Source organism: Scophthalmus maximus, chromosome 20 (assembly GCF_022379125.1).
Source record: "Scophthalmus maximus strain ysfricsl-2021 chromosome 20, ASM2237912v1, whole genome shotgun sequence".
Taxonomy (NCBI): domain Eukaryota; kingdom Metazoa; phylum Chordata; class Actinopteri; order Pleuronectiformes; family Scophthalmidae; genus Scophthalmus; species Scophthalmus maximus.
Genome location: NC_061534.1, coordinates 3,060,658 through 3,084,107, shown reverse-complemented (window position 1 = coordinate 3,084,107; position 23,450 = coordinate 3,060,658). Strand labels below are relative to the sequence as shown.

The following is a 23,450-nucleotide window of genomic DNA, read 5'->3' as shown; positions in this document are numbered from 1 at the left end:
GCGCAGCATCAACCCACTGCATGTTACGCACCAGTTGTAGTGTGATCGATGGAATATCTCGACCATGTTACAGCAGCTATGTGATCGATGAATCTCCACCTTAGGAGTGGAAATGGTTCTGTTAAGACTCGGCGTCAAGCGCCTTGAAATCCCCTATAGAAAGTTGATTTACATGGCCACAACATGACGTGTTTTCTCACTGGACGACACTGGTTGCCATGACTATATCATCATCATCATCATCATCATCATTAGTCTTGACAAAAACAATTGTTAGTGTCTCCACAGCCTCACACTAGCAGATTAACAGATTAATACCCAAATGCATAGAAACACCAAATGGCAGCAGGGTACAATAACTCTGCTGCCATTTGGTGCTGCCATTTGTCCAATCTGGCATCCACGCTACAGATTAGTCCACTTGTGAAGTTCCAAAAAAACACTGTGAACTCCCCACAGACTAGAGCTGCGACAGTTAATTGAATAGTAAATATTTTTTAAAGGTCAAAATTCTCTAATTTCAGCTCCTAAAATGTGACTAGGTTCTGGTTTCTTTGCTCCTCTATGACTGTAATCTAAATATCTTTGGTGTGTGGACAAAACAAAACATCATCTTGGTTGTTGGACCAAACAACTAATCGAGAGAATAATCGCCAGATTCATCGATTATGAACATAACTGTTGCGGCCCTAAACCACGGACCCATCTGTTTTTTACAGACGTGCAAAACAATATTAGGCGTTGGTTGGTTTGGGGCCACATCTCTTAATGAGAAGGCGGCAGCTGTACTGTACATTTCAGGACACACAGCTGCAGATCAGTGAGGGGTGAAACAAAAATGTGCAGAATGTCATTCGCAATTAACCGCTTGGCTTTCAACGTGCGGGCGAGTGTTGCACGATGACATTTTGGCAGGAGGCGGCGGCGGCGGCGGACAATTTGGCTGTGTAGACAGTTTTGAGCAAAATCACTTTTGTGTAAGTTGGCCCCTCCTGCGAGTGGACCACTTCCACCGCAGTGGGATCATGAAAATGCTTCTGTGCAGAAGAGTTAAGACTTTTAAGATCCGTACATATGCCACGGATCTTGACGAACAAAACACATTTCATGAGTTACGCATGGTGCAGCTTTAAAGCCGCCCGACAACACGCTGGAATGCGTCGACCATCTTCTCGTGTGATGCTCTTCATGGCTCTACGAAAACCGTTATGTCATAAGCATGTTGAGTCGTGAAGTCCCTCTCGCTCCCACACACACACACACACACACACACACACACACACAATAAGGCTTCATGCGAAAGAACACACCCACAGCGTCAGTTCTGCCTCCATGTCCTCGCTCCTCTGCCTGGTGTGATGACTCTAATTGATAGAGGCTTGTAAAATAGTACTGTCACATCCAGTCTTCTGTTACCAAAAGCATTGAGAGTGTGCGAGAGCAGCCTATTAGAGGCTGTACAGATTACACCAACAGTGGTTTCAGATCCTCACACAATTCGTAAATGAAACCTGATTAGAACAGAAGAGTCCTCAGAATGTTGAGATGGAGATCAGTCAGTGGCAGATGGAGGAGGAGATGCCCGGGAGCGATCCTTGGAAGATAAGACCTCATTTTTGACCCAACCACACGGAGCCGCTCCATATCCAGTAATCCGATGCCTGCACAGCCGTGCCAACCTTATTCCTCCTTATTTCTCCGCTACCGACGTGGCATTCCTCAAGGCTGCAGCTCCAAGAGAGAGGCACAAGAGAGGAAGTTATTTTTTCATTCAAAGTTGTGGGCCCGGACTTTGGTTTGCTCGTTGCAGGATTGAAACCAAACAGCCGGCACACACAGTCAAAGACAAAGGGAAAAATATTCATTTGCTCTTCTGTTTCTCTGTTATGGTTGAGATCGTCCCTGAAGACGATTTACAAAAGACATTAAAAAAATGTTATTTTTAACCTTTTATACACTATTTTAAGGTCAGCAGTTACATTCCAATGAAAGATTGTATTTAAAGCATAACACAAGTTTTTAATCATATAAAAAGATTGTTTGTATTAACATCCGAGGAAAGCAGACAACTGCACCCAGAGCCCAGATTCAATGTACATCTCTGTATTAATTTGATTCATTGAAAATATTAACAAAAATGAATTGGGCTTAAATAAATTTGCATGAATTCAAATTAAACTAAGATGGAGAAAACAGGAGGTTAGATCGGAAGGGTAACAAATGAAATCTTTATGCTGGAACACATTTTTTCTACAACACACTGAAATTAACATTTATATAATATCAACATCATATAGTCGTGTTTTGGCACTAGTTTTGTTTTTTCCTGTTGTTACTGTACATGCTGGTATTGTATGTCAGAACAGTTTCATACGTTTACGTCTTTTCGTTGTCGCTCCTTGTTTGCTACATAATTTTAGGATTCAGGAAGAAGGATTATGGACATCTTACTGCTCCTCATGTTGTTTTATATCACGTGATTAATTAATATCCAAATTGTTTTTTGTGGCAGACGGCATATTTTCGGGTTTGTAATCTGTTAAATTACAAAACTACACCTAAAAAAAAGACAAATCTAAAGACAGAACGCCCTGAGGTATACGCTCAACATGGATGCCTGTAAGACCCAAATCTTTATTCTAGTAAGACTTTAAAGGGCCAGTAAGCGATTTTAAAGCTTATCACATTTTGTAAAAATCAGCAAATATTTCCGTGCTTTTCCCTAGCTCAGCCCAGGCACTGTGAAACAAAACAAATGGCTCGGGTAGCGCCACACAACACAAGAGACGTGCTGGCGGGTGGCGGCTGCAACTCCACGGTTTTGGCCTCGCGGTTTTTGTGCGTCGGCCTTCCATTCCCGAGGTCGCGGGTTCGCAGCCCCGGCCAGAGCAGTCAAATCACGTCAACAGCAAAGAGAGAGAAGCGAGCTTTCTCCAAGATCGCTGACTGCCCCTTTAGGTATTCACACTTCCGTCTTAATGCCGCTGTCAGAATGACAAAGTGTCCTTTCCTCTGTGTCTCTGCAGGTCTACGCCATCCTGGTGAGTCACCCTCCCCAGTCCAATGACCACCTCACCCCGACGCCCGTCTCCTACACCGCGGGCTTCTACCGCATCCCCGTGGTGGGGCTCACCACCCGCATGTCCATCTACTCAGACAAGGTGAGTGACGGATGAGAGAGAGAGAAAGAGAGAGAGAGAGAGAGAAAGAGGGAGGACAACAGGAAGTGAGTGAACAGTGAGCGAAGGGAGGAAGGAGCTCCCCTGGGGCAGCTTCAAAAGCTTCTTAGATTAAACGTCCCATCACTCTCCATTAGAGGAGCCTGTGATTAAATGGGTTTCCAGCTGGAAATTGAAAGCGCGTCATTAATAATGCGCCTGACCTGAGTAATGTTTTTTATGAAGCACAAACCACTAAAAATGAAGCCTTTAAGGCAAATCGCATGAATAAAACGCACGAATGCACTCGATTTAAAAAATGTCTATTCAAGGATTTTTGAGGGGACACGTCTCCAGATCTTCAACAGAGAATTAAAACTCAGAGATTTTTACGGGAGTCTGAGGTGACTGACGTGGTTGAAGGGAGGATGAAATGCTTTTCTTTTCAGGATGTTTGACCATTAGCGATTAGTTGTTTGTTGATTTCAGTTTTAGTATGTGGTGTAACACATACTCAATGGAAAACGTCATGAGGTCAAGGAAAGGTGTAAAGGAGGAGTCATAGGATTCTTAGGAAAAGCCGACAGCACTGCTTAGAGAATCCGACTCCACTTGCACTATACTACGTAATATTATGCGATGTGCGTCTGCCATGGTTTCCAAAATTTCCAAAGATGGGACTACAAAAGACGTTTAGGAAAGCCTAAACATTTAGAGGAATCCTGAATCCTGAACACCCGCTGCAGGTTCTTCTGCATGGGAGCCATCCTGCATTGATGTTTCACCCCCTTTAAATCACAGAAAAATGTCAAGATGGTGGGTTGCTGGCGGTCAGGGACGACTCCCTGCCGACAGCAACTCTCGCCAGTCTCTTCTTCACAGTCAGAGCCATAAACGTCCCTTTTTCTTCTTCCTCCTCTGAGAGATCCTTCAGGACTTTTCCGGCTTTTGCTGACGTAAAGCCAACGTCTCTCAGGAAGCATGTCATCCAGCGACTCACAAAGCCGCTGCAGCTGACTTCCTCTTTACAGGTTGTTGCTATACTGTCAGGGAAACATCATGGTTAGAAGGAAGAAAAAGGATGTTTGATTTTGACTTGATTTATGTTAAAATTACCATCTCTTTAAGGTTAGGGGGCCACAATATCCACTTGAAAAAGTTTAACAAAAGATTGTGGTTAAAATGAAAAGAAACCAATGTTGACATGCTGTAAGTCCCATGATTTGTCGATCCACCCACCCTGACCTCCCTCCTTGATATTTTCCAACCCGGTGACAGTGTTGTTCTCATGTTATCTGGTTAAATCTTCTACATTACAATTACAAATGTGTTTCGTGACCTTTTAAAAGGTCAGAATGTGCCTCAAGGAGAGCTGCTGTCCGTTAATTTCTATGCTGCAAGTTGTGAGTCATTCATTAGGAGTCAACCCGTCGCGAGTCTTAATCCCTTTCGATTCCCCGCTCCTCAGAGTATCCACCTGTCCTTCCTGCGGACAGTCCCGCCCTACTCCCACCAGGCGCACGTGTGGTTCGACCTGATGCGCGAGTTCAACTGGAACCACATCATCCTGATCGTGAGCGACGACCACGAGGGGCGGGCCGCTCAGAAGAGGCTCGAGACCCTGCTGGAGGAGAGAGAGACAAAGGTGAGACGCTCCGGCTCCCCGGGGGTTTGCCCTTCCAATCCCAGAGTGTGCGAGCATGAGCGCGCGAGTGTGTGTAAGTTTTTTTTTTAAAAACCTCAGAAAGGTCTTCTATGTATGTAACTGTTTTCCTTTCTGTTGTGTGGCCACATCTCTCTCTCACCATTGTGTAAACATTGGCTAACATACCTAGAGGCATCAACAGCGTCTAATGTGGTCTAATCTGACAAAAGTTTGTACGTTTATTTGCTCATCTTCACGTTGCTTTTCGCCATAGTCCAAATTATCCTGTGTCTATCCACAGTGGGAGCCAAATAGTGGACTTTAACACGGGGCTTTGCAAACCATCACAGACCGAGGTGTTGAACTGTTCTATTGAGGCGTTTCAGTGTGTGTTTGTGATGATAGCTTCACTATTGTACACAGAGGGCTTGTGTACAACCTGCTAATTATCATGTTCACAAGATCCAGGAGGTGTTTTCGCCTTTTTCGGATACCGCTGATGCATCCATTTTAAGTGTGGCTCTAAGCTGTGTATGTGGGTCACTGGGAAATGCTGATCTGCTTTGAGCCAAAACAGACTTGAGACTGCAACGATGCGTGCCCTTTAGGAACAAAGAGAGAGGAAGGAAGAGAGGACAAAAGTGCTACCTATTCCATCCAGTCATTTACTAAAATGAAATTACCTTGGGATATGTTTTTTTTTTCCTTCTTTCCTTCCTCATACTCGTGGCGCTCTGGGGCTCTTTGCTGTAATTGTGTGGCTGAACCAAATGAGTCTCGATTCAGAGATTTAATTAAATCAGAAGCCGAAGGAGACGCTGAATATGACACACACCGAGGTAATGTGCAAGAAGGATGCCACAGCTAAAGCGCAAGCCGCTTAAGTTAAGTGGGATCGGTAACGATCAAACAACCACCATTAGAAAAAAGCATTTTTGAATTAATCATGTTTAATTGTGCAACTGCTTTCAAGCAGTTTAGAGGATAACACTGATGAGTCAAATCATCCAGTATTGACTCACGTCCTGCGATCTGGAAGAGAAATTTGTGTATTAAAAGCCCCTTGAATCCGTAGAATGTTGCCTACTGACAACTCAACATCTGTGTCTCTACAGTCCGATATACAGTGGCTTCAGAAATTATTCAGACCCCTTCACTTCCACTTTGTTGTATTTTAAATTCTAATGGAATCAAATAACCATTTTTGCAATTTTATTGCCAAAAATCTACGCTCAATAACACAGTGATAATGTCTTTGCAGCATTAGAAAAAAAGTATTCTGAGCCTTTGCTGTAAGACTTTAAGAGGTAGAGTCAGTTGCCTCCTGTCTGATTTAATTATTTCAATTTTTTACACAAACAAGAAATTAAATTTGAGAAACTCTATGTCGACCTGCACAATAAAATTTCATGGCGAGGCACAGACCGGGGCAAGAATATAAAACCGTGTGTAAAGCTTTGAGTGTTCCCCAGAGAACAGTGGCCTTGATGATTGTGAAATAGAAGAAGTTTGGACCACTACCCGCCGAATTGACAACACACTGGCATCAGCCACGTACGAACCAATCAATGTCATGACTAGGTAGACACATACCTATAGGTATGTAAACAATGTAACAAAGACACAAACCTTGGTCCAGACTTTCAGGTGTGGAACAGAGCCTCAGAAGTCCTCTGCAGACTACGGGACGATGAACATTTCAGCATCACTCCATCAATCAGGCCTGTACGGTGGAGTTGCTGCAGACAGAAGCCAGTTTGAGTAGAAGGCTTATGACAGTTCAACTGGAGCTTGACAAACGGCATTTGGCTCATGAGCATGAGGCAAAACGATTCTCTGCTCTGAACTTAACCCCTTGCGCAGAACTCTAAGTGTTGCATCTGTTGTGTTTTGTCGGCAATAATTGCAATTTTTATCCATAAATGGTCAAATGTACAACACAATAAATTGTATATAAATACAATTTCCTACATTACCATATAACATAACATTAGTTTGAATCACTGCCACATACACCCTTACTATAGCACCAAACACAGTGTGTTAAATATAAAATACATGTGTTAATCTGCAAATGAAAATAGGCCTCTGCCCTCTGAAAGATTTATCTCTGCAGCACTGCAGAAACAAGGGCTGAGAGAGAAGTAAAGTGAGTCAAACTAACAGATTGCTGCTTTCGACCCATTAATAAGAAATAAGAAAAATACGGGAATTGAACATAAAACACACTTTAGAAAGGGGGCATAATAACCTTAATATGCATGTTAATTGGGCATAACACCAAATATGCCTGAGAGCTGCAAGGACATTTGAAGACTCATATAATTTTCATGTTTTCATGTTTTCATGAATTCATATTTTTAATTTGTTCGGGTTGCCCCGGGTTGCCACTTAACTCATGTTGTGCCCCCTACTCTGACATCCACTGTATGTCACGGCATCCTCAGAGCAACGAAACACTCTTTCTTTGTATTCACGTTTGTTTGGATCAGGGTGTCAGATACAAAACGTGACTGTAAATGCAGTAATAGCTTGAACTGCCGGAGCCGACGGTAGGTGATGTTTGTTTGGATGTTGCCGATTACAGCTTCGACACAAAAAAAAGAAAAGGGGATGTGTTACTCTTGCTAATCACCCAATTTTGTGCTGAATAAATTTACATAATTTAACCAAACAAGATCTCAGGGGGGTTCGCTGTCACCACCCGCAAAAAGAGGCTCTGTACACGGTGGACCATAGTCTGAGTGCAAACGTGGCCAACGCAACATGAAATATTAATGCCTGGCTGAGGATACAAAAATAGATCACACAGAAAAACTCTTCGGGGAAAAAGAGACAAAGAGAGGGTGTTTTTTTTTTGTCTGCAGTGCTGCTGGAATATTTTCAGATATTTTTTCAGAGTATTTCCACAAGCCGAGGATGTGTAAACACTCTCATTTCACGATATTTAGTATTAACATAGTATTTAATGTCACTGACAAAACCAAACTTTCTTAACGAAAAAGGGACAAATGATCGACTCGTCTAGGAGGATATTACACGTTTTTTCAGTATCATTTTAATGCAGATTTGTCATAAGACATTGTTCTTCTGTCTTTTAAAATATCAAAGAGCAGTTTGTTTTCAACCCCACCTCTTCACATTTAAAAATCAGACGTACTCAAATTAGCACGACTGACGTGAAGGTCCGCCTGTACAACAGGTCTAGTGAATGGAACAGCTCGTTGTTGTGAATTCGCTTTGCCAGCTTCGACATTGCACCGATGCAAAGTCAGCGTTTGCCTTTGTGAAGGAAGGGAATCGGGCCCAGAGTTCAACGAGGTGTGAGCCGTGAAGTAAAAGGCAGCTGTGCAAGAAAACCTGTGAAGCAGAAAAGACAATGTATTTTCCTGCAAAATGGCCCCCGGGCTCCGGCAGGACTCCTCGAGTATGTCTCTCCTCTTACAGAATCGAACGATGACACCTCAGGTGTCTGAATAGAGTTGATCCTGCTCAGTAAGGTCAGGTCACGTAAGTGACCGATTTTCCTAGCTACAACATGCAAAATGTATCTAGTCAGTGCTAATCTTTACAAAGAAGGTGTATGTATTAGCCATGAGTGTAAAATATTTGTGGAAGGAGGCAACAGATAACTTTTGTGCCCCCTAGTGGTTCCAGGTGGTATTCTTGTTTGGTCACTGTCGTTAAGATGCTGCAGTAGCAAGACGTCGGTAAGGACGCAGTTCGTCAGACCTCCCGAGGAAGTTGTCAACACCACTTTGGAGATAACGCAGGAGAAGAAAGAAGTATGTACACCGAAGCGTCCTACTTGGTTTTCTGACTCGCAGCGGCAGCGTTAGCATCATGGCAAAGCTAACTAAGTTTCAGCGGCCTGGCTTCTGTCCAAAGCAGAAAACAACCATTAAGATCCCAATTCGTACAAATAATTTGGAAGAGAGAAGCCGAACTGCGTGTCATGTTTTGAGACCCGGAGCTTCTCTCCACGGCGTAAATGTCCGTCTCTTGTTTTATCTGCTTTTGTTCCTCCGTCTTTTTCTCTTGCTAGGTTGAGTTGTTTTTGTCAATTTGGCATCATGGGCATAGATACTGGGAAAACGCTATAGCGCTGTTCCTTTGTGCTGTAAATCAAGTCGTCATCTTTCCGCTAACACCTCGTCCCGGAGGCCAAGAGGATAAGATGGTGAATAAGAGGCCAATATAAGCGTGGACGGTGTTGTTTTTCTATTCCCATTACATTGGGGAATCTGTTTTCATGTCATAATGACAGGATTATGCCAAAACGTTTTCTAGTTCCGCTATAAAATGAGAAAACAGATGAGTTTTCTGAAGATTAAGAGACCTCTTTTTGCCTTTCCCGAGCTCTCTCACCGCAATTTGTTTTAACAGTTTGAAGCTGTGAGTACAGCCTCTGTTCCCCTTGTGCACTAAATCCCACAATACATTCAATATTCAGGCTTGTCACTTTTCCAGTGTGGACACATCCATCCTCATCCAGTATTGAACTGGGACACAGCCAGTGTCTATTTGCGGGAATTATATCGTGGGATACAAAATGAAAGTGTGAATTGTTGGCTTGTGATTGTGGTTTTTAACTCTATAAAGGCTTTTTACATTTCGATTCGTACCAATTTTAATGAAAATCACAATTTTGTAAAACATTTTCAAGAGATGCTAGTTTTCCAGATTTTTGTGTTATATCTCTAACTGTACATGCAGAAGAATGACGTCACCTCAACAGACGGCTGGAGAGATTGAAAGTTTACTGAGGAAGTTTTGCAGTTTTTTCTTGCTGTAAAACATATTTTTGCTCTAGATGGTGAGAGTGTGGAAAATCTGATCTTTTTCTTTTTGACAGACATGTTTGTTCGTGAAACTAATGCGTTTGAAGATGTGTAATTTTAACTTACAGTATGGTGCAGAAGTGACAGCGTTTGAATCCGAATCTTTCTGACTGATGCAGGCGAATCACATTTGTATTTATTTTTTAACAGGTTCTATTCATGATTTCATTATTGACAAGTGGTCATCTCTGATGTTTCTTTGCAAGCCCCGCTGTTAAAGCTCCCAATTTGAAGCAGAAAAGTGGAGATTTGTTGGAATGCTTTACTGCCCTCCATTTTCAACTGTTTATAATATTTTTCTGTGTCTGCATATTTTCTCTGTGCACATTACTCATCAGAATAAAAAAAGGAACTATGAAAACCTCGACCAACTGTCCTATGACAACAAGCGAGGACCCAAGGTATATTTGCATGGTCAATGCACGCCGCCCACCAACTTTCCAAACGTAGCAACTAGAAACCAGCCCAAACCAGTCACCAGCCGAACCCAGAAATGTCCCTCTCTCTTGGTAGCACGTGTTTCTCTTTAAGTTTTTACTTTGAGACATTTCCCTATGATTTAAATGAAGAATGATTTTTGTTATGAAAAATCTATAATTTCCGGTCATCACAGAAAAAAAAGAAAAAAAAGAAATCAGTGAACGGCGCCCCCTGCTTTTTATCATTTTCATTTTTTCCTTTAATAAAGGAATGCATGTTCTCAGAACACTCACTCTCTCACACACACACACACACACACACAAAAAGAGTTTGCAAGTCCATGTGGAGAACCGGTAGTGTGGGACAAAGCCGTTTCCCAGATGCTACTTCCTCCTGTTCTGTAGCACTTTCCCAGTTTTCAACAATTTTTTTGTTTGGGGGAAAACGTCCCCCTCACCCCCCTTCACCCGTTTTTAGTTACTGGTTGCATTGACCTTCTTCTTCCCCCTACCTAACACATGCACGTCCTTCTTTGGAGCCTTGATAACCCTCAGTTTGCATGCAAACAAATGCAAAATTTTATTTTTTTCTCCCCTTCCAAGCTTTTTTTTTTTTTTTTTTTTTTTTTTTTTTTTTTAGTTCAGCAGGTTCCCCCTGGATCGCTTTTCCTTTTTTTGATCTCTTTCTGTCCCGTTTTCAAACAAAATCGGCCAAGCTCGAGACCAAGCAGGTAACGAGGCAGCATGGTGTCTGAGGTAGGGAAAAGTAGCTGGCTTGACCTTTCTTATGCCCCGATCACAGGCAGAGAAAGTCCTCCAGTTCAGCCAGGAGACTAACTTAACTGCCCTGCTGCTGGAGGCGAAAGAGCTGGAGGCCCGCGTCATCATACTGTCGGCCAGGTGAGATTTTTCACCACGAAGTGCACATGAACTTCACCCACATTTTCAGATGACGAAGGTATTGTATTTGCCAGACACTTTAAAGCTACATTTCTGTAATATTCAGAAGAACTTATTCACAGAAATTGAATATATTGTCCATAACACTTCATATATGTATAATCACCTGCAACAAAGAACCAATGTTTTTTCGTCAACTCTGAATGAGTTAAATATAGTTACATGAGGTGGACCCGACCTCTGCGTGAGTCGCCGTGTTTGCTACGTCGTGTTGAATACGGTTGTTGCACAAAATGCACACAAAATTTTCAGCGCTGCCTGAAAAAAACGGAAATGGAATGAGCGGTGCGCCACCATAAAGTGCTCAGTTGATTGTGGGTTCACAACTTTAGCATCAGATGCCGCCAGAAAATTACAAAAATTACACACTGGGGCTTCAAAATAAATATGTAACAGAAAAATTTGGTTGTTAAGAAGAAGCCTCATCCCAAACCAATTCGACCCAACGGCGGAAGTTAATCTTCAGTTGCTGGAAACATTCAAATTGTATTTCAATGTTTGACTATTTCAATCCGTTTTTTTATTAAATATGTATGAGATACATCAAATGAACTAAACTGATTAAGGGAAGAACAAAAAGGAAATCTGTGGAAGATTCTTCACAACACAAACATATGTCTCCTAATTAATGCAACGAAAAGTAGTAAATGACATGCAAGCGTTACCATAACCCAGATTGGGTGATGTAAGTGGATATCGTACGTATTACATGTGTGTATAATTACAGTATATGTGACAGTAGGGGCCTCCAGAACAATAACAACAAAGCCACTAAAAATGTCTTCCGTAAATTCCAGTGAGGAAGACGCTGCTGCGGTGTACAAGGCGGCCCGCTTCCTCAACATGACGGGCTCGGGCTACGTGTGGCTGGTGGGCGAGCGGGAGATGTCGGGTAAAGCGCTGAGCGAGGCGCCAGACGGTACGTTCATCTGGCAGAGATACGTGGGAATACACGGGTTAGCACCCCGGCCAATCATAACACGCGGAGGATTAGACAAGAGAGATTACATGATTAATAACCGTATAATGGTTGGTTGTTGTGTTGAGCCTTTTGAACGTTTAAGCATCATGTGCTTAAAGGTTTAAATGTGATGTGTCCGCACTCTGGTTTTTTTAGTTTCAATTTGTGCGTCCTGGCTTATTCAAAGGAACATTCATTGTGCTCTTCTGCTGTATTAATGCCCTGGTTTCTAATGAATTATGTGGGGAGAGTTTTGCAACAGGTAACTGGTAGAATGGTAAGATTTAAAAAAGCATTTTTTTCCTCTTTGTTCCTGGGTTTCTATCTGCACACCTTCTCACTTTTCGGTCACAAACGAGCGTCCTTTCCTTGCAGGCACTCCGACACAACCAACCCCAGAGCCTTTCTTTTTCTCCCCGTCCTGTCCCATGTCCTGTATCGTCCACACATCCACTGCAGCTTCTCTCCGGGAGACTGTTGGACCTGGTTGCAATCAGAAAACTTAGCTGAAGTTGGATTGTTGCTCTTGTTTAGATTTAGGTGTGGTGGTGTTATTTTTTTTTGTTTGGTCCCTAACACAGATGTACTATAGTGCCTTGGCCGTGCGGTTTGCTCAAACCTTAGCTGGTAGGTCCATGAAAAAAAAAAGAGATCCAACTTCAAGGGACTCTTTACACATGCTGTGAAAAGGTCATCAGCGGCAACATCAGAAAAGTGATCCATTTATTTCATATCATAAATTGCGAGGTGAATAATGACGGCGGATCACGCAGCTGATGTCTTACCTTTACTCAGGATGTCTAAAGTGGACTCCCTATAAGTTTTTTCCCACCTCCTGCATTGCAAAAGGATCCGGGGAGGCGTCAGTCGGCTCAGGTCAGTGATTGTCTGTTGTTGGCCCCTGGTCTCAGGTCTGATCGGCCTCCAGCTCATCAACGGGAAGAACGAGTCGGCCCACATCAACGACGCGGTTGCCGTGGTGGCTCAGTCCATCCAGGAGCTGTTTGAGAAGGAGAATATCACGGAGCCTCCGAGAGGATGCGTGGGCAACACCAACATTTGGAAAACGGGGCCCCTTTTCAAACGGTAAGGTCGAATGCAGATCTAACATTTAAATTTCTAACTCTGAGAGCTGGGAAAATGTATAGAAAGTCTGACGTTATTTAGCCATGTGTGGCACATGTCTCTGTTCAAGAGAAGCTGATTTCAAACTTTTTTCAAAATAGGGGGTTTGTTTGGTTTCTGGATGGTTTAGCACAATAAAACGCACTGTCGCGTTCCTAACAGATGACACGCGATATCCATGCATGAACAACTGTGCTCGGTCTTACGTGTGATCGTTTTTTATCTGCTTCGCTGCAGGGTGCTCATGTCGTCCAAATACCCAGAGGGCCTCACGGGGCGCGTGGAATTCAATGACGACGGTGACAGGAAGTACGCCCACTACAGCATACTCAACTACCAGAAGACTCGACTCATTCAAGTCGGCATATACAACGGAACACAGGTGAACTGAGAGACAGTTTGAAATACAACTGTGACGTGATTTTATAGGAATATAAGACACCTTCCTTCTTTATTTTATGCTCAGTAGCTTGACCACTATGATCATAGTCTTTTTTTTTTTTTTAATTCGTACTGGACATGCAGACCCGGTTTTCTATCTATAGTACGATGCACCTTATGTAGGACAATGCCCCCAATCCTGCGGTCCGCTGCACTTCACCCAGCGCTACATGCGACAGCAACAGCAGTCTGTCACAGTGAATGAGTGCGGGGGAGGGATTTTCAAATATTTATTGCTGGTTTTTATTGCCTAGATTGCATTGAAACAATGCAGCTGCGCAGATAAAATTTACAACAGATGGATTCCGAGAGGGCAAGAGAAAGTGGAGAGCAGCAGGGCAACTTTAAGATGAGGCTGAGAGGCATTACACTGGCCCCTTCCTCTACAAGCATTTAAATGACTGTTGACTTATTGAAATTACCAGTTGACTCTGCTTCAACGTTTTGCTGATATAATCTTTGGTCGATGCTTACGACCTGATCTGGTTTCCGCTGAATGATTGTAGATTTGTCCCGTCTTGACTGTAGATTGCAAACTGGAGAATGCTGAGGTGCTTTATGAGCCCGAAGTATAATAACGAAATATTTAACAGGGTTACTGAGCGTTGCACAAAGCACAGAATAAGATATGGGACAGATTTAGGTTCTGTTCCATTTTCCCCCTCTTGGCCCCACCCTTGCGTTTTGTGTCCCATTTCTTTTGAAGATCAAGGGGTAGGGGCTATCTACCACTTCAAACAGCCCTTTGAACGTAGGGTGGTCAGATGCTGACTACAGGTGGAGTGGAAGAACAGAAGGGTAGGTAGGGCCAAGTGGGGGGAAATGGGATGGACCCTTAGTATCTGTGGCTCCCATTTAGCCTACTTCACAGATTTTCAGTATTTCAGTACTCTGGGTTCGCTAAAAGTTAAAAACCAATTAAATTGGATTTGAACACTAAATTGAATTCATTGACCTCAACGTGGTCGTTGTGAGCAGATTTTTTCATAAAGGCCAGTTAGTGGATCCTGTGTTAAATCTCCTCAATTTCCCTCAGGACACATAATTACAGTACATCATGATTATATCTGATTTGCATGTTGGTTATTAAACGGCTCGGCACTTCATTTTCCCGGTGAAAGGTGTGATGATAATAATAATAAGTTCCTGAAACCCCTCCGGTGTGATACACAAGTCAGAGGTCGACGCAGTGAACGAAAAGCGCCACTGAGCTGTGCTTATATAAAGCTTGCCTCATTAGTGATGCTCACCCGCCGCAACGGTTTCTGTCAGCACTCACCTATATTATACTTCCTGTGTGTTTGTGTGTGTGGCATCCCTGCAGGTGGTGATGAACAATCAGCGGAAGATCATCTGGCCGGGAGGAGAGACTGAGAAACCACAGGGCTTCCAGATGTCTACTCGATTAAAGGTAGTGTACCTTCACTCTGCTGCTCTTGCCGCAATGTGACGTTTGTGTCTATTTGGATCACGTAGGGACCATCGCTGATGTGCTCGAGTTGGACAGTGCGTTGACGTTTTATCCCTTAGAGAGAAGTGAAAAGTTAATCTACGTTCACGGAGGCGGCGGTGATATATTCGCTACGACTTTTATCTCTTCAAATTTCTCACGAGCCCGAGATGAGGAAGCTCTCATCTGTATCCTTGTCAGTTATTTTTACATCTGTGCGTCAATGAGCATCTGGGTGCTCGTTCGTGGGTTATCTGTGAATCTGCTGGGATCTGTCTCTGAAGCCCCCGCGGGATTCGATGCGATCCAGCTCTGACTACACGTGATAAACAGCTTTCTGTCCCCATCTGTTGTAGATAGTGACGATACACCAGGAGCCGTTCGTGTACGTGAAGCCCACTATGCCGGACGGAACGTGCCACGAGGAGATTACATTAAATGGAGTCTTAATTAAAAAGGTTATCTGCACTGGGCCCAATGAGACCATCCCAGGTAACACTTCAGGGACGTTTATATTATCTCTGTGCTTTTACTGCACTCCGCCAAAACACCCACTGGAGATGCATACATATATATGCAGTAGGTATCTATATATGTATGCATGTAGCTGAGTGTGCCATTCAGAATGAGTGGTTGCTGGGGATGCTGGGAAATGCTTTAGTGTGTACGCTGCTGTGTGCAGTTCCGAGTGTGTGTGTGTGTGTGTGTGTGTGTGTGTGTGTGTGTTTGTGGTCGTCTGCAGTGCTCTGTGTCACGCATCCTCTGTGTTCAGTCTACGTGCGCCGCCATTGGATTGAAAAAAAAACAAAAAAACAAACAAAAGACAAGTCTCACATGTTCCCCCCGGAGTGATTGTAACTTGCAAACATCGCTGGTTTTGTTACAGGTCGCCCAATCGTACCCCAGTGTTGCTACGGATTCTGCATCGACCTCCTGATCAAGCTAGCTATGACCATGAACTTCACCTACGAGGTGCACCTGGTGGCTGATGGGAAGTTTGGAACTCAGGAGAGGGTCAGTTTTAACATTTACAAATGTGTTTTTAATATTTTCGCATGAGGCACAGGTTGCATGGAATATGTCACATTAATCAATCCTTGTTGTTTATAATCATTTTTATTTTGCTCCTCTAACAGTTTTGTGCTCACTAACTATTAAAGTGATATGCAGTCATAGGGCAGAGATCCACAGACGTCAAATGTCCGGCGGGTGAATTTGCCTTTTGTCCCTGATCTAATGCCACTTTTTGAATGTCAACACGAAAGGATTAGGCACAGAAGTAAGACCAGAAAGGAAAGGGACAAGGCACAAGACGTGATTAGATTTATATCCTGCATGATTTTTCAAAATATTTTTTCTTGCGGAAAACATTATTTTCGAACCCAGACAATCACGAGCACATTATCTGACATTTCCGTTGTTCTGCAGTGCATGAAAAACTACGGAAAACAGCTAAATCTTTCTCTTATGTAAGACAACAGACGTTTCCAAAGATGTGGAGCACATCTAGCCCCATTAGGCTTAACCCAAATTTCTTGCAACGTGGAAAAACATGCTGCGAGTCTAGCCGACAGCAGGTTGATTTGCTCGTTTTCATTCTTACACCTTCCTTTTCGGGACACCAGGTGAACAACAGTAACAAGAAAGAGTGGAACGGCATGATGGGAGAGCTCCTGGGGGGCCTGGCCGACATGATTGTCGCCCCGCTGACTATAAACAACGAGCGAGCCCAGTATATCGAGTTCTCGAAACCCTTTAAGTATCAGGGCCTCACCATCCTCGTTAAAAAGGTAAGTGGTGCTGGTTTGGTGCTCGATCACGTCGGACATGGATTTGTCCCGCTGAGTCCCAAATGCACATTTGGAAACTCACATTGTTTTTTACTTTGTTTTCTACAACGCAAACACAACAGTGAAAAAAGACGAGAAGGTGTATAAGAAAAACAAAGATACTATCGCCATCATTTTTAAGGGATCAAAACAATGTTTTTGCATGTTTTAGCCAACTGATTGAAAATAATTTACTTGCCTAACGATTATTTTCATTATCGATTAATCTGTCGATTATTTTCACGATTAATTGATTAGTTGTTTGGTCCATAAAATGGTGAAGAATGCAGATCGTGTTTTCGCAAACCCCCAAGATGATATGCTGTTTTGTACACACACCAAACATATTTACTTTTACTGTCACAGAGGAGCAAAGAAACCAGAATATATTAATATTTAAGAAGCTGAAATCTGAGAATTTTCATTTAAACTACTTGAAAACGATTAATCGATTATCAAAATAGTTCTTGCTTAATTTAGTAGTCGATTACGAATCGATTAATCGACTAACTGTTGCAGCTCTGCAACCGACCATTTTGAAAATAGTGCTTTTTTTTATGTCACAGGCTATTTACATACATGAAAATTTTACAACGATAAAGATAAGGTCATCACCATCGTCGTTCATTATCAATCGATAACCGACTTGTGTGTTTTCAGGAAATCCCTCGCAGTACACTGGACTCGTTCATGCAGCCGTTCCAGAGCACGCTGTGGCTGCTGGTGGGTCTATCGGTGCATGTGGTGGCGGTGATGCTTTACCTACTAGACCGGTTCAGGTACAAGGGGGACCTGTGTGTATGTGTGTGTGTGTGTGTGCCCATACGTGAGTTTCAATGTGTTTGTATTCATGACTGAATCAATGTATGCGTGTGTGTTTGTACCTGAGCACCTGCAGATCTTTCCCTCAGTATGGACACGAAGGCAGACCGAAGGGAAGATCGTCTCCAACCATCCCACCGCTCTCTGTCCCAATGTGCCACCGTCTCTGTCTGCTTTTCTTTCTTGTCTCCTTCCCTTTTCGCTTTGCTCGCTCTCATTCAGTTTCCCTTCCCCTGCCTGGGGGTCGCCAGGGGGGTTTTACCCTTCTGCAAAAGTTCTCAGTTTTATCTCCTGCTGCAACCCTCCCAATTTTCTCCACTCTAGCCCGTTTGGAAGATTTAAAGTGAACAGTGAAGAAGAAGAGGAGGACGCCCTCACCTTATCGTCTGCCATGTGGTTCTCCTGGGGAGTGTTGCTGAACTCTGGAATAGGAGAAGGTGAGACACAACTGATGAGACAGCGTATTTTGGTCTTTACAAAGTTTTACAGTTTTAAAAAAACGACATGAAGTTGATCTTTTTTCCTTTCAACTCACATTTTGTAAATTCATTTAATGCAGTTTGTCTTCTTGGCTTTCCTTGTTTCGTTTTTTTGTGTAACTGTAGTAGCAATAACGAAGTAGCAGTGTTTGGAGTACGCAGTGACAGAACTGTTAGTTAACCAAAAAAATGGCGGTATCCAGCGAAAACTCAAAATAGAAAATGTGCTGAGAAGTTAAACCTTGAGCTTGCCTCACAGGTGCGCCGCGCAGCTTCTCAGCGAGAATCCTGGGTATGGTGTGGGCCGGCTTTGCTATGATCATTGTGGCCTCTTACACTGCCAATCTGGCTGCCTTCCTTGTGTTGGACCGGCCTGAGGAGCGCATCACCGGTATCAATGACCCAAGGGTGTGTAGAGCACGGCTTACGACCTCATTAACAAACACACAACAAAATTTGTATCGATGTAAATCTCACTTGACTAATTCGTCCTCTTTGTGTGCAGCTGAGAAACCCATCAGACAAGTTCATCTACGCCACGGTGAAGCAGAGCTCCGTGGACATCTACTTCCGGCGGCAGGTGGAGCTTAGCACCATGTACCGCCACATGGAGAAGCACAACTATGAGAGTGCCGCCGAGGCTATCCAGGCCGTGCGTGACAAGTGAGTCTCGGCCTAGCCGGGCCGACCAGACCGCATGTCGGGCCGGCTGCTCGACCAATCGGGCACAAAGACCCAGGGCCAGTCCAGTCAGCTCAGTGGTGGTGGTGGGGGGGGGGGGGGAGGGTGGGGTGTAATGGGTTAATGGACCTCTGGACCAGGCGGAAGCGGCAGGACTTACTGCAGCGTTTCCCTCTGGTCCAGGCCCATCGCCCAGCCGCGAGACAGGGACAGCGGCAGGTTGTGGACGTGTCGACAGCGCTGACACCAGTGTGAGTTTCAGCTAACATTGAGTCCAGGAGCGCCCCCTTTTTCAGGTTGTACCCAGACGAACGGGGAGAATCCAATGGGGGGGAAACGCGCCCCTCACCCATCTGGCATTGGATTTCATAAGCAACGGTAGAGATTGCTGGTAAAAAGCCGAATGCACAAACACGATGTGGTGTGCGAGCGAGAGAGAGAGGGGTGGGAGCCGTAAATGTGTATGTAAATCATTGTACTGTTGCACCGTAACCCCCTCCTCCTACTCCTCCTCCTCCTCCCACCTTCCTCCTCCCCCCTCCCCCTCCCCCCCACAGCAAGCTGCATGCTTTCATCTGGGACTCTGCGGTGCTGGAGTTTGAAGCCTCGCAGAAGTGCGACCTGGTGACCACGGGAGAGCTGTTTTTCCGCTCGGGCTTTGGCATAGGCATGCGCAAGGACAGCCCCTGGAAACAGAATGTGTCCCTGGCCATTCTCAGGTCTGTCCCAGCCGAAGCTGCATTACTCGTATGACTTTCTTTTTTCTTTTCTTTTTGTTAGTTTGTTTGTTTCTTATCACTATGATTTCTCGGTCATGTATTGACCATTTAAGCCCCCCGATACATTGCCTTATGTTACATCTTTCTTCTCTGTATCTCCCCTTGTTTGTTTGTCTGTCTGTCTCTGTCAAGTTTTACGTCCGTATGTCTAACTGCACCTGTCCAGCTGTGTGATTCATTTGTGTTGCTATCTGGGCGTGAGCAGCTCGAAATATAGCCCGTCGACTGCGGCGTGTATATTAACTGTGTCACCTCTCTCCCCACCACCCCTGACCCCCTGCAGTTCTCATGAGAACGGCTTCATGGAAGACCTAGATAAAACCTGGGTGAGATACCAGGAGTGTGACTCAAGGAGCAATGCCCCAGCCACACTCACCTTTGAAAACATGGCAGGTATGGTCCTTGTGGCGTAGAGAGAAAGCGTTAAAAAAGTGATTGGACAAAAACTGCAGTGGGGAGGTACTGTAGCCCTTTTTTGTCCAATACCTTTACAAAAAAATCATTGTTTTAGTGTCGGCGTGGGTGGAAGTGTTGTGCTGTGGCTTTGTGCGGTTGTGATCTTTTATTATTATTATTATTATTATGTAGTTTTCAGCTGCGTCGTCAGTAGGAGCTGGTAGAAAATGGAGGGGTTGACCACTGGGCATGATGGGCAGACTGGTGCATTCATGCTCAGTGGGGGCAGCGGAGTTGTGGACCGGCCAACTCACATGTCTTTCTCTCTGCTCTGTGTCTGTTCGTCTCTCCCCCTTTTCCAACAAGGGGTCTTCATGCTGGTTGCCGGAGGGATTGCAGCGGGGATCTTCCTTATCTTCATCGAAATCGCCTACAAACGACATAAAGACGCCCGCAGGAAGCAGATGCAGCTGGCCTTTGCGGCCGTCAACGTTTGGAGGAAGAACCTGCAGGTAGGACTGATCCCGCCGTCCCGCTCACTGAAGGGCCTGACTTTGGGTACAGGAGAGAGAGCAGCAAAGACCCTCGTAGAGGGGTCGACTTCTGTCTGACCTTTTCATTTTTTTATCAGTGGTGGTGAGACCGCACAGATCGCCAAACACGAAATCCGTGATCTCAGATGTCTTCGTTTACTGTGAACAGGCAACCCTGTCGGTCCTAAAGAGTCCTGAGAGGCCAAAAAGTGTCTCTTGTGTTTGCCTGCAGGACAGTAAGGAGACCTCTGGAAGTCAAGTGGTGACCGGGACCCCCTCATTAGTATGTAACGAAAAATTAGCAGGAGGCCATTTCCACCTCCATAATCACCTCTTGCTGTTAGAATAACATTAAGATAAGATAACTAGCTTTGTGGCCCACACGAACATAATGGACATCTGAATTTAAAACTTCACCTTCCATGTCCATGGCATGAGTTAGTAGTTTTAAGCTGCTGCTGTGCTTTATACGCTTTCATAAGGTCAGATGACGTGGACATGGAAAGCCGATGCAAAAGAGAATAAAATTAATGTCCAGACAGAAACATTATAAAAAACAATAATAGCAGTGATTACTGTGGGGGTGATGCGCTTTGACTGTATCATATATTAACAGCAGCCAGGGGCCCACAAGACAAATAGAGCATAAAAGAAAAATCAATGCTCTGGCTTCATTACACAGCAGTGACTCTCCCAGTATTGTCGGCATAACTGCAGAGTGTCACGCTACAGTGCACGCTGTCTCCTTTAAACACTGTCGAAGACAACAAATGTAAGAGTGCATGCCAGAGGCTTCATGTGAACACAGTGGCGTCAGAATTAAGGGTCAGTTCTCCCAAAATTTCATATTTTTTTCTCGTACTCGTGGTATTTGGCCATGCGGACAGTTTCTGTTGTGTGTACGAGGAGTTTGACACCAATAAGATTGCGGCGAACATTATTTGATGCATTGACGCATTCCTCCTCCTCCTTCTCCTCCTCTCCCTCCGCACACACACACACACCCTCCTTTTCCTTTCTACACTTTATGGTTTGAAACCCTGATTGGAAAAAAGCATGGAGGGCTCTACATCACACTAAGAGTGTGTGTGACATGCCCCTGGCAGCTCGTCCGCCCGCCTCTCTGTAAAAACCAAAGCTCTATGTTCCAGGAAGGTAAGAGTATAAAAATCACAAGTGCCTGTCAGCGATCCCAGTGTCCTTCTGAGAGCTGTCTGCCATCAACCTGACTATTGTGTGTAGCTGTCGTGAGTGTCTCCATAGGTGCACACAGCAGGCGAATGCATGCGGGGGCGGGGGGCATCACTGAGAAAGGAGTTGGACACACTAAACTGCCCGCGTTTTAGATCCATGTCACCGATGATCATGTCAATTTCTCTGCACCGCCGAACAGAGACAGATCATGCATGCTCATCTTGCTCAACGACCGCCACCCTGGGCCCCGGAGCAAAAAAAGAAAAGGACGCGCACAATATTCGCCGCTCTAACTCCAAACCGCCGTATAATGGGGGTCTCATGCGAGGAGCTCAGAGGGAGGAGGCCCGCGAAGTCTAACTAATACAATCTGTTCTCTTCTGCGTGGACTATTATTCAGGGGATATTATTAAGACTGTCTGGGTGCACTGCTCCGATTACTCACTGTGATCTAATTTGCACAAATCAAAAATGACAACTTGGTTATGTAGGACACAAACTCGGCACGATGGGAAAAATCCAAAGTTCACAGTTTGTGTGGCCTCCTCCTTTCTTAGTACACACTGCTTGTGTTACATGCGCTTATACTGCGTCGGGTTGGTGCATTACGCGAACTCCTGTGCAGTATTGTGCGCCCACATTTTCAACAACGCAACGATGTGTTCTTCAGAGAGCTTTACACTTCTGACTAACCAAAAATCTGTTCACGTGGTCCACAACCCATCCCAGAATAAAGACTTTTTCTCTCTCCATAAAAACTACTTTTACTACCAATTAATCAATTAACAAAATAGTTGCAGCTCTAGTTACTAGATATTAGCATTTAGCTGCCATTTAAACCTAGTTTAATCTTTATGATCTGAATTTATAGGCCTATTTTAAGTACTGTAGTGTCTTTTGATAGCAGTTGCGTGATTGAGTACCCTATAGCATTAATTTTCACAAAGCTAAAAAAACAGACTAAGCTAGCAGCTAACTGGTGACAAGCTAACGGCTAACTGGTGACAAGCTAGCGGCTAACCGGTGACAAGCTAGCGGCTACCTGGTGACAAGCTAGCGGCTAACCGGTGACAAGCTAGCGGCTGACTGGTGACAAGCTAGCGGCTAACTGGTGAACACAATGGCACAGTTAGCTGCTACAAAGCCAGACATTTCCTTCACGAGTTGATAGAGACCAAACCCAGAGCAATGGTCTGTGAACGCTGGACTTAAACATTCGGTACGTCGTCAGAAACACAACACCGCGCAGATGCTAATGTTGCTACGTAGCTACATACACAAAAAAAGTGTTTCGACGTCACAGTACTTGCGGTTTGTTTTGTGGGGGGGGCGACACTTGCGCCGGTCCAGCCAGGGCTTCCGTGCGATCGTGGCGCCTCAGATGTTTTGTAGTCCGGCCTGGGACTTCGGTGTCTTTGTTTGGAGACTTTGTTCAACATATCTGTGACGGTAAATCCATCTTTGAATGACTTCTACGATCATTTATCCAGTTGATCATGACGAAAAAGGCCACTGTTGTTGTTAGCGGTTTACTAACCGTCCATTTTGGATCTGTGACCAATCAGAAGCGTTAAAACAGCTCTTTTTAGCAATCAGACAGGTGACTGGTCGAAAAGTTTGGCAAACTACTATGAGTAAATATGTAGATTCTCCTTTGCGCAAATATTCATAACTTTTGATTTGCACTAGTAAAAATGTTTTGGATTGTTTTACCATATAACCAAGACTTAGAAGAAC

At 44.3% G+C, this 23,450-nt stretch overlaps 1 protein-coding gene and 1 long non-coding RNA gene across 19 annotated transcripts in view; one reads left to right on the top strand and one right to left on the bottom strand.

Annotated features, from left to right (window-relative positions):
• The window catches only part of grin1a (glutamate receptor, ionotropic, N-methyl D-aspartate 1a), a 32,959-nt gene that overhangs the window by 1,497 nt on the left and 8,012 nt on the right, over positions 1–23,450 (top strand). For 2 of the 9 annotated variants that reach the window (XM_047329532.1, XM_035608172.2), the window contains exons 2-19: positions 3,027–3,161; positions 4,627–4,803; positions 9,983–10,045; positions 10,866–10,963; positions 11,821–11,942; positions 12,896–13,070; positions 13,347–13,491; positions 14,875–14,961; positions 15,357–15,492; positions 15,887–16,014; positions 16,626–16,790; positions 17,490–17,608; positions 17,976–18,088; positions 18,390–18,538; positions 18,636–18,793; positions 19,369–19,530; positions 19,874–19,983; positions 20,353–20,498. In XM_047329532.1, coding sequence (XP_047185488.1) covers positions 3,027–3,161; positions 4,627–4,803; positions 9,983–10,045; positions 10,866–10,963; positions 11,821–11,942; positions 12,896–13,070; positions 13,347–13,491; positions 14,875–14,961; positions 15,357–15,492; positions 15,887–16,014; positions 16,626–16,790; positions 17,490–17,608; positions 17,976–18,088; positions 18,390–18,538; positions 18,636–18,793; positions 19,369–19,530; positions 19,874–19,983; positions 20,353–20,498 — 2,388 coding nt within the window. Of the gene's footprint in view, positions 1–3,026; positions 3,162–4,626; positions 4,804–9,982; positions 10,046–10,865; positions 10,964–11,820; positions 11,943–12,895; positions 13,071–13,346; positions 13,492–14,874; positions 14,962–15,356; positions 15,505–15,886; positions 16,015–16,625; positions 16,791–17,489; positions 17,609–17,975; positions 18,089–18,389; positions 18,539–18,635; positions 18,794–19,368; positions 19,531–19,873; positions 19,984–20,352; positions 20,499–20,751; positions 20,803–23,450 lie in introns of all 9 variants that reach the window. The other 7 variants (XM_035608167.2, XM_035608170.2, XM_035608171.2 and 4 more) reach the window with 6 other exon arrangements.
• LOC118284945 lies at positions 11–23,173 on the bottom strand. Of its 10 annotated transcripts, none has more exons than XR_007030224.1 (10): positions 23,020–23,172; positions 18,030–18,073; positions 17,714–17,917; positions 12,770–12,984; positions 12,604–12,664; positions 12,318–12,467; positions 6,433–6,542; positions 4,636–4,782; positions 1,512–4,201; positions 11–1,409 (listed from the first exon to the last, which is right to left on the bottom strand). It is a non-coding gene; the product is annotated as an uncharacterized LOC118284945 (long non-coding RNA). The 10 variants fall into 10 exon arrangements; XR_007030223.1 differs by lacking the exon at positions 11–1,409 and adding an exon at positions 7,964–8,163 and having other exon boundaries at positions 1,937–4,201; positions 23,020–23,173; XR_007030230.1 differs by lacking the exon at positions 11–1,409 and adding an exon at positions 7,964–8,163 and having other exon boundaries at positions 1,937–4,201; positions 4,636–4,779; positions 23,020–23,173.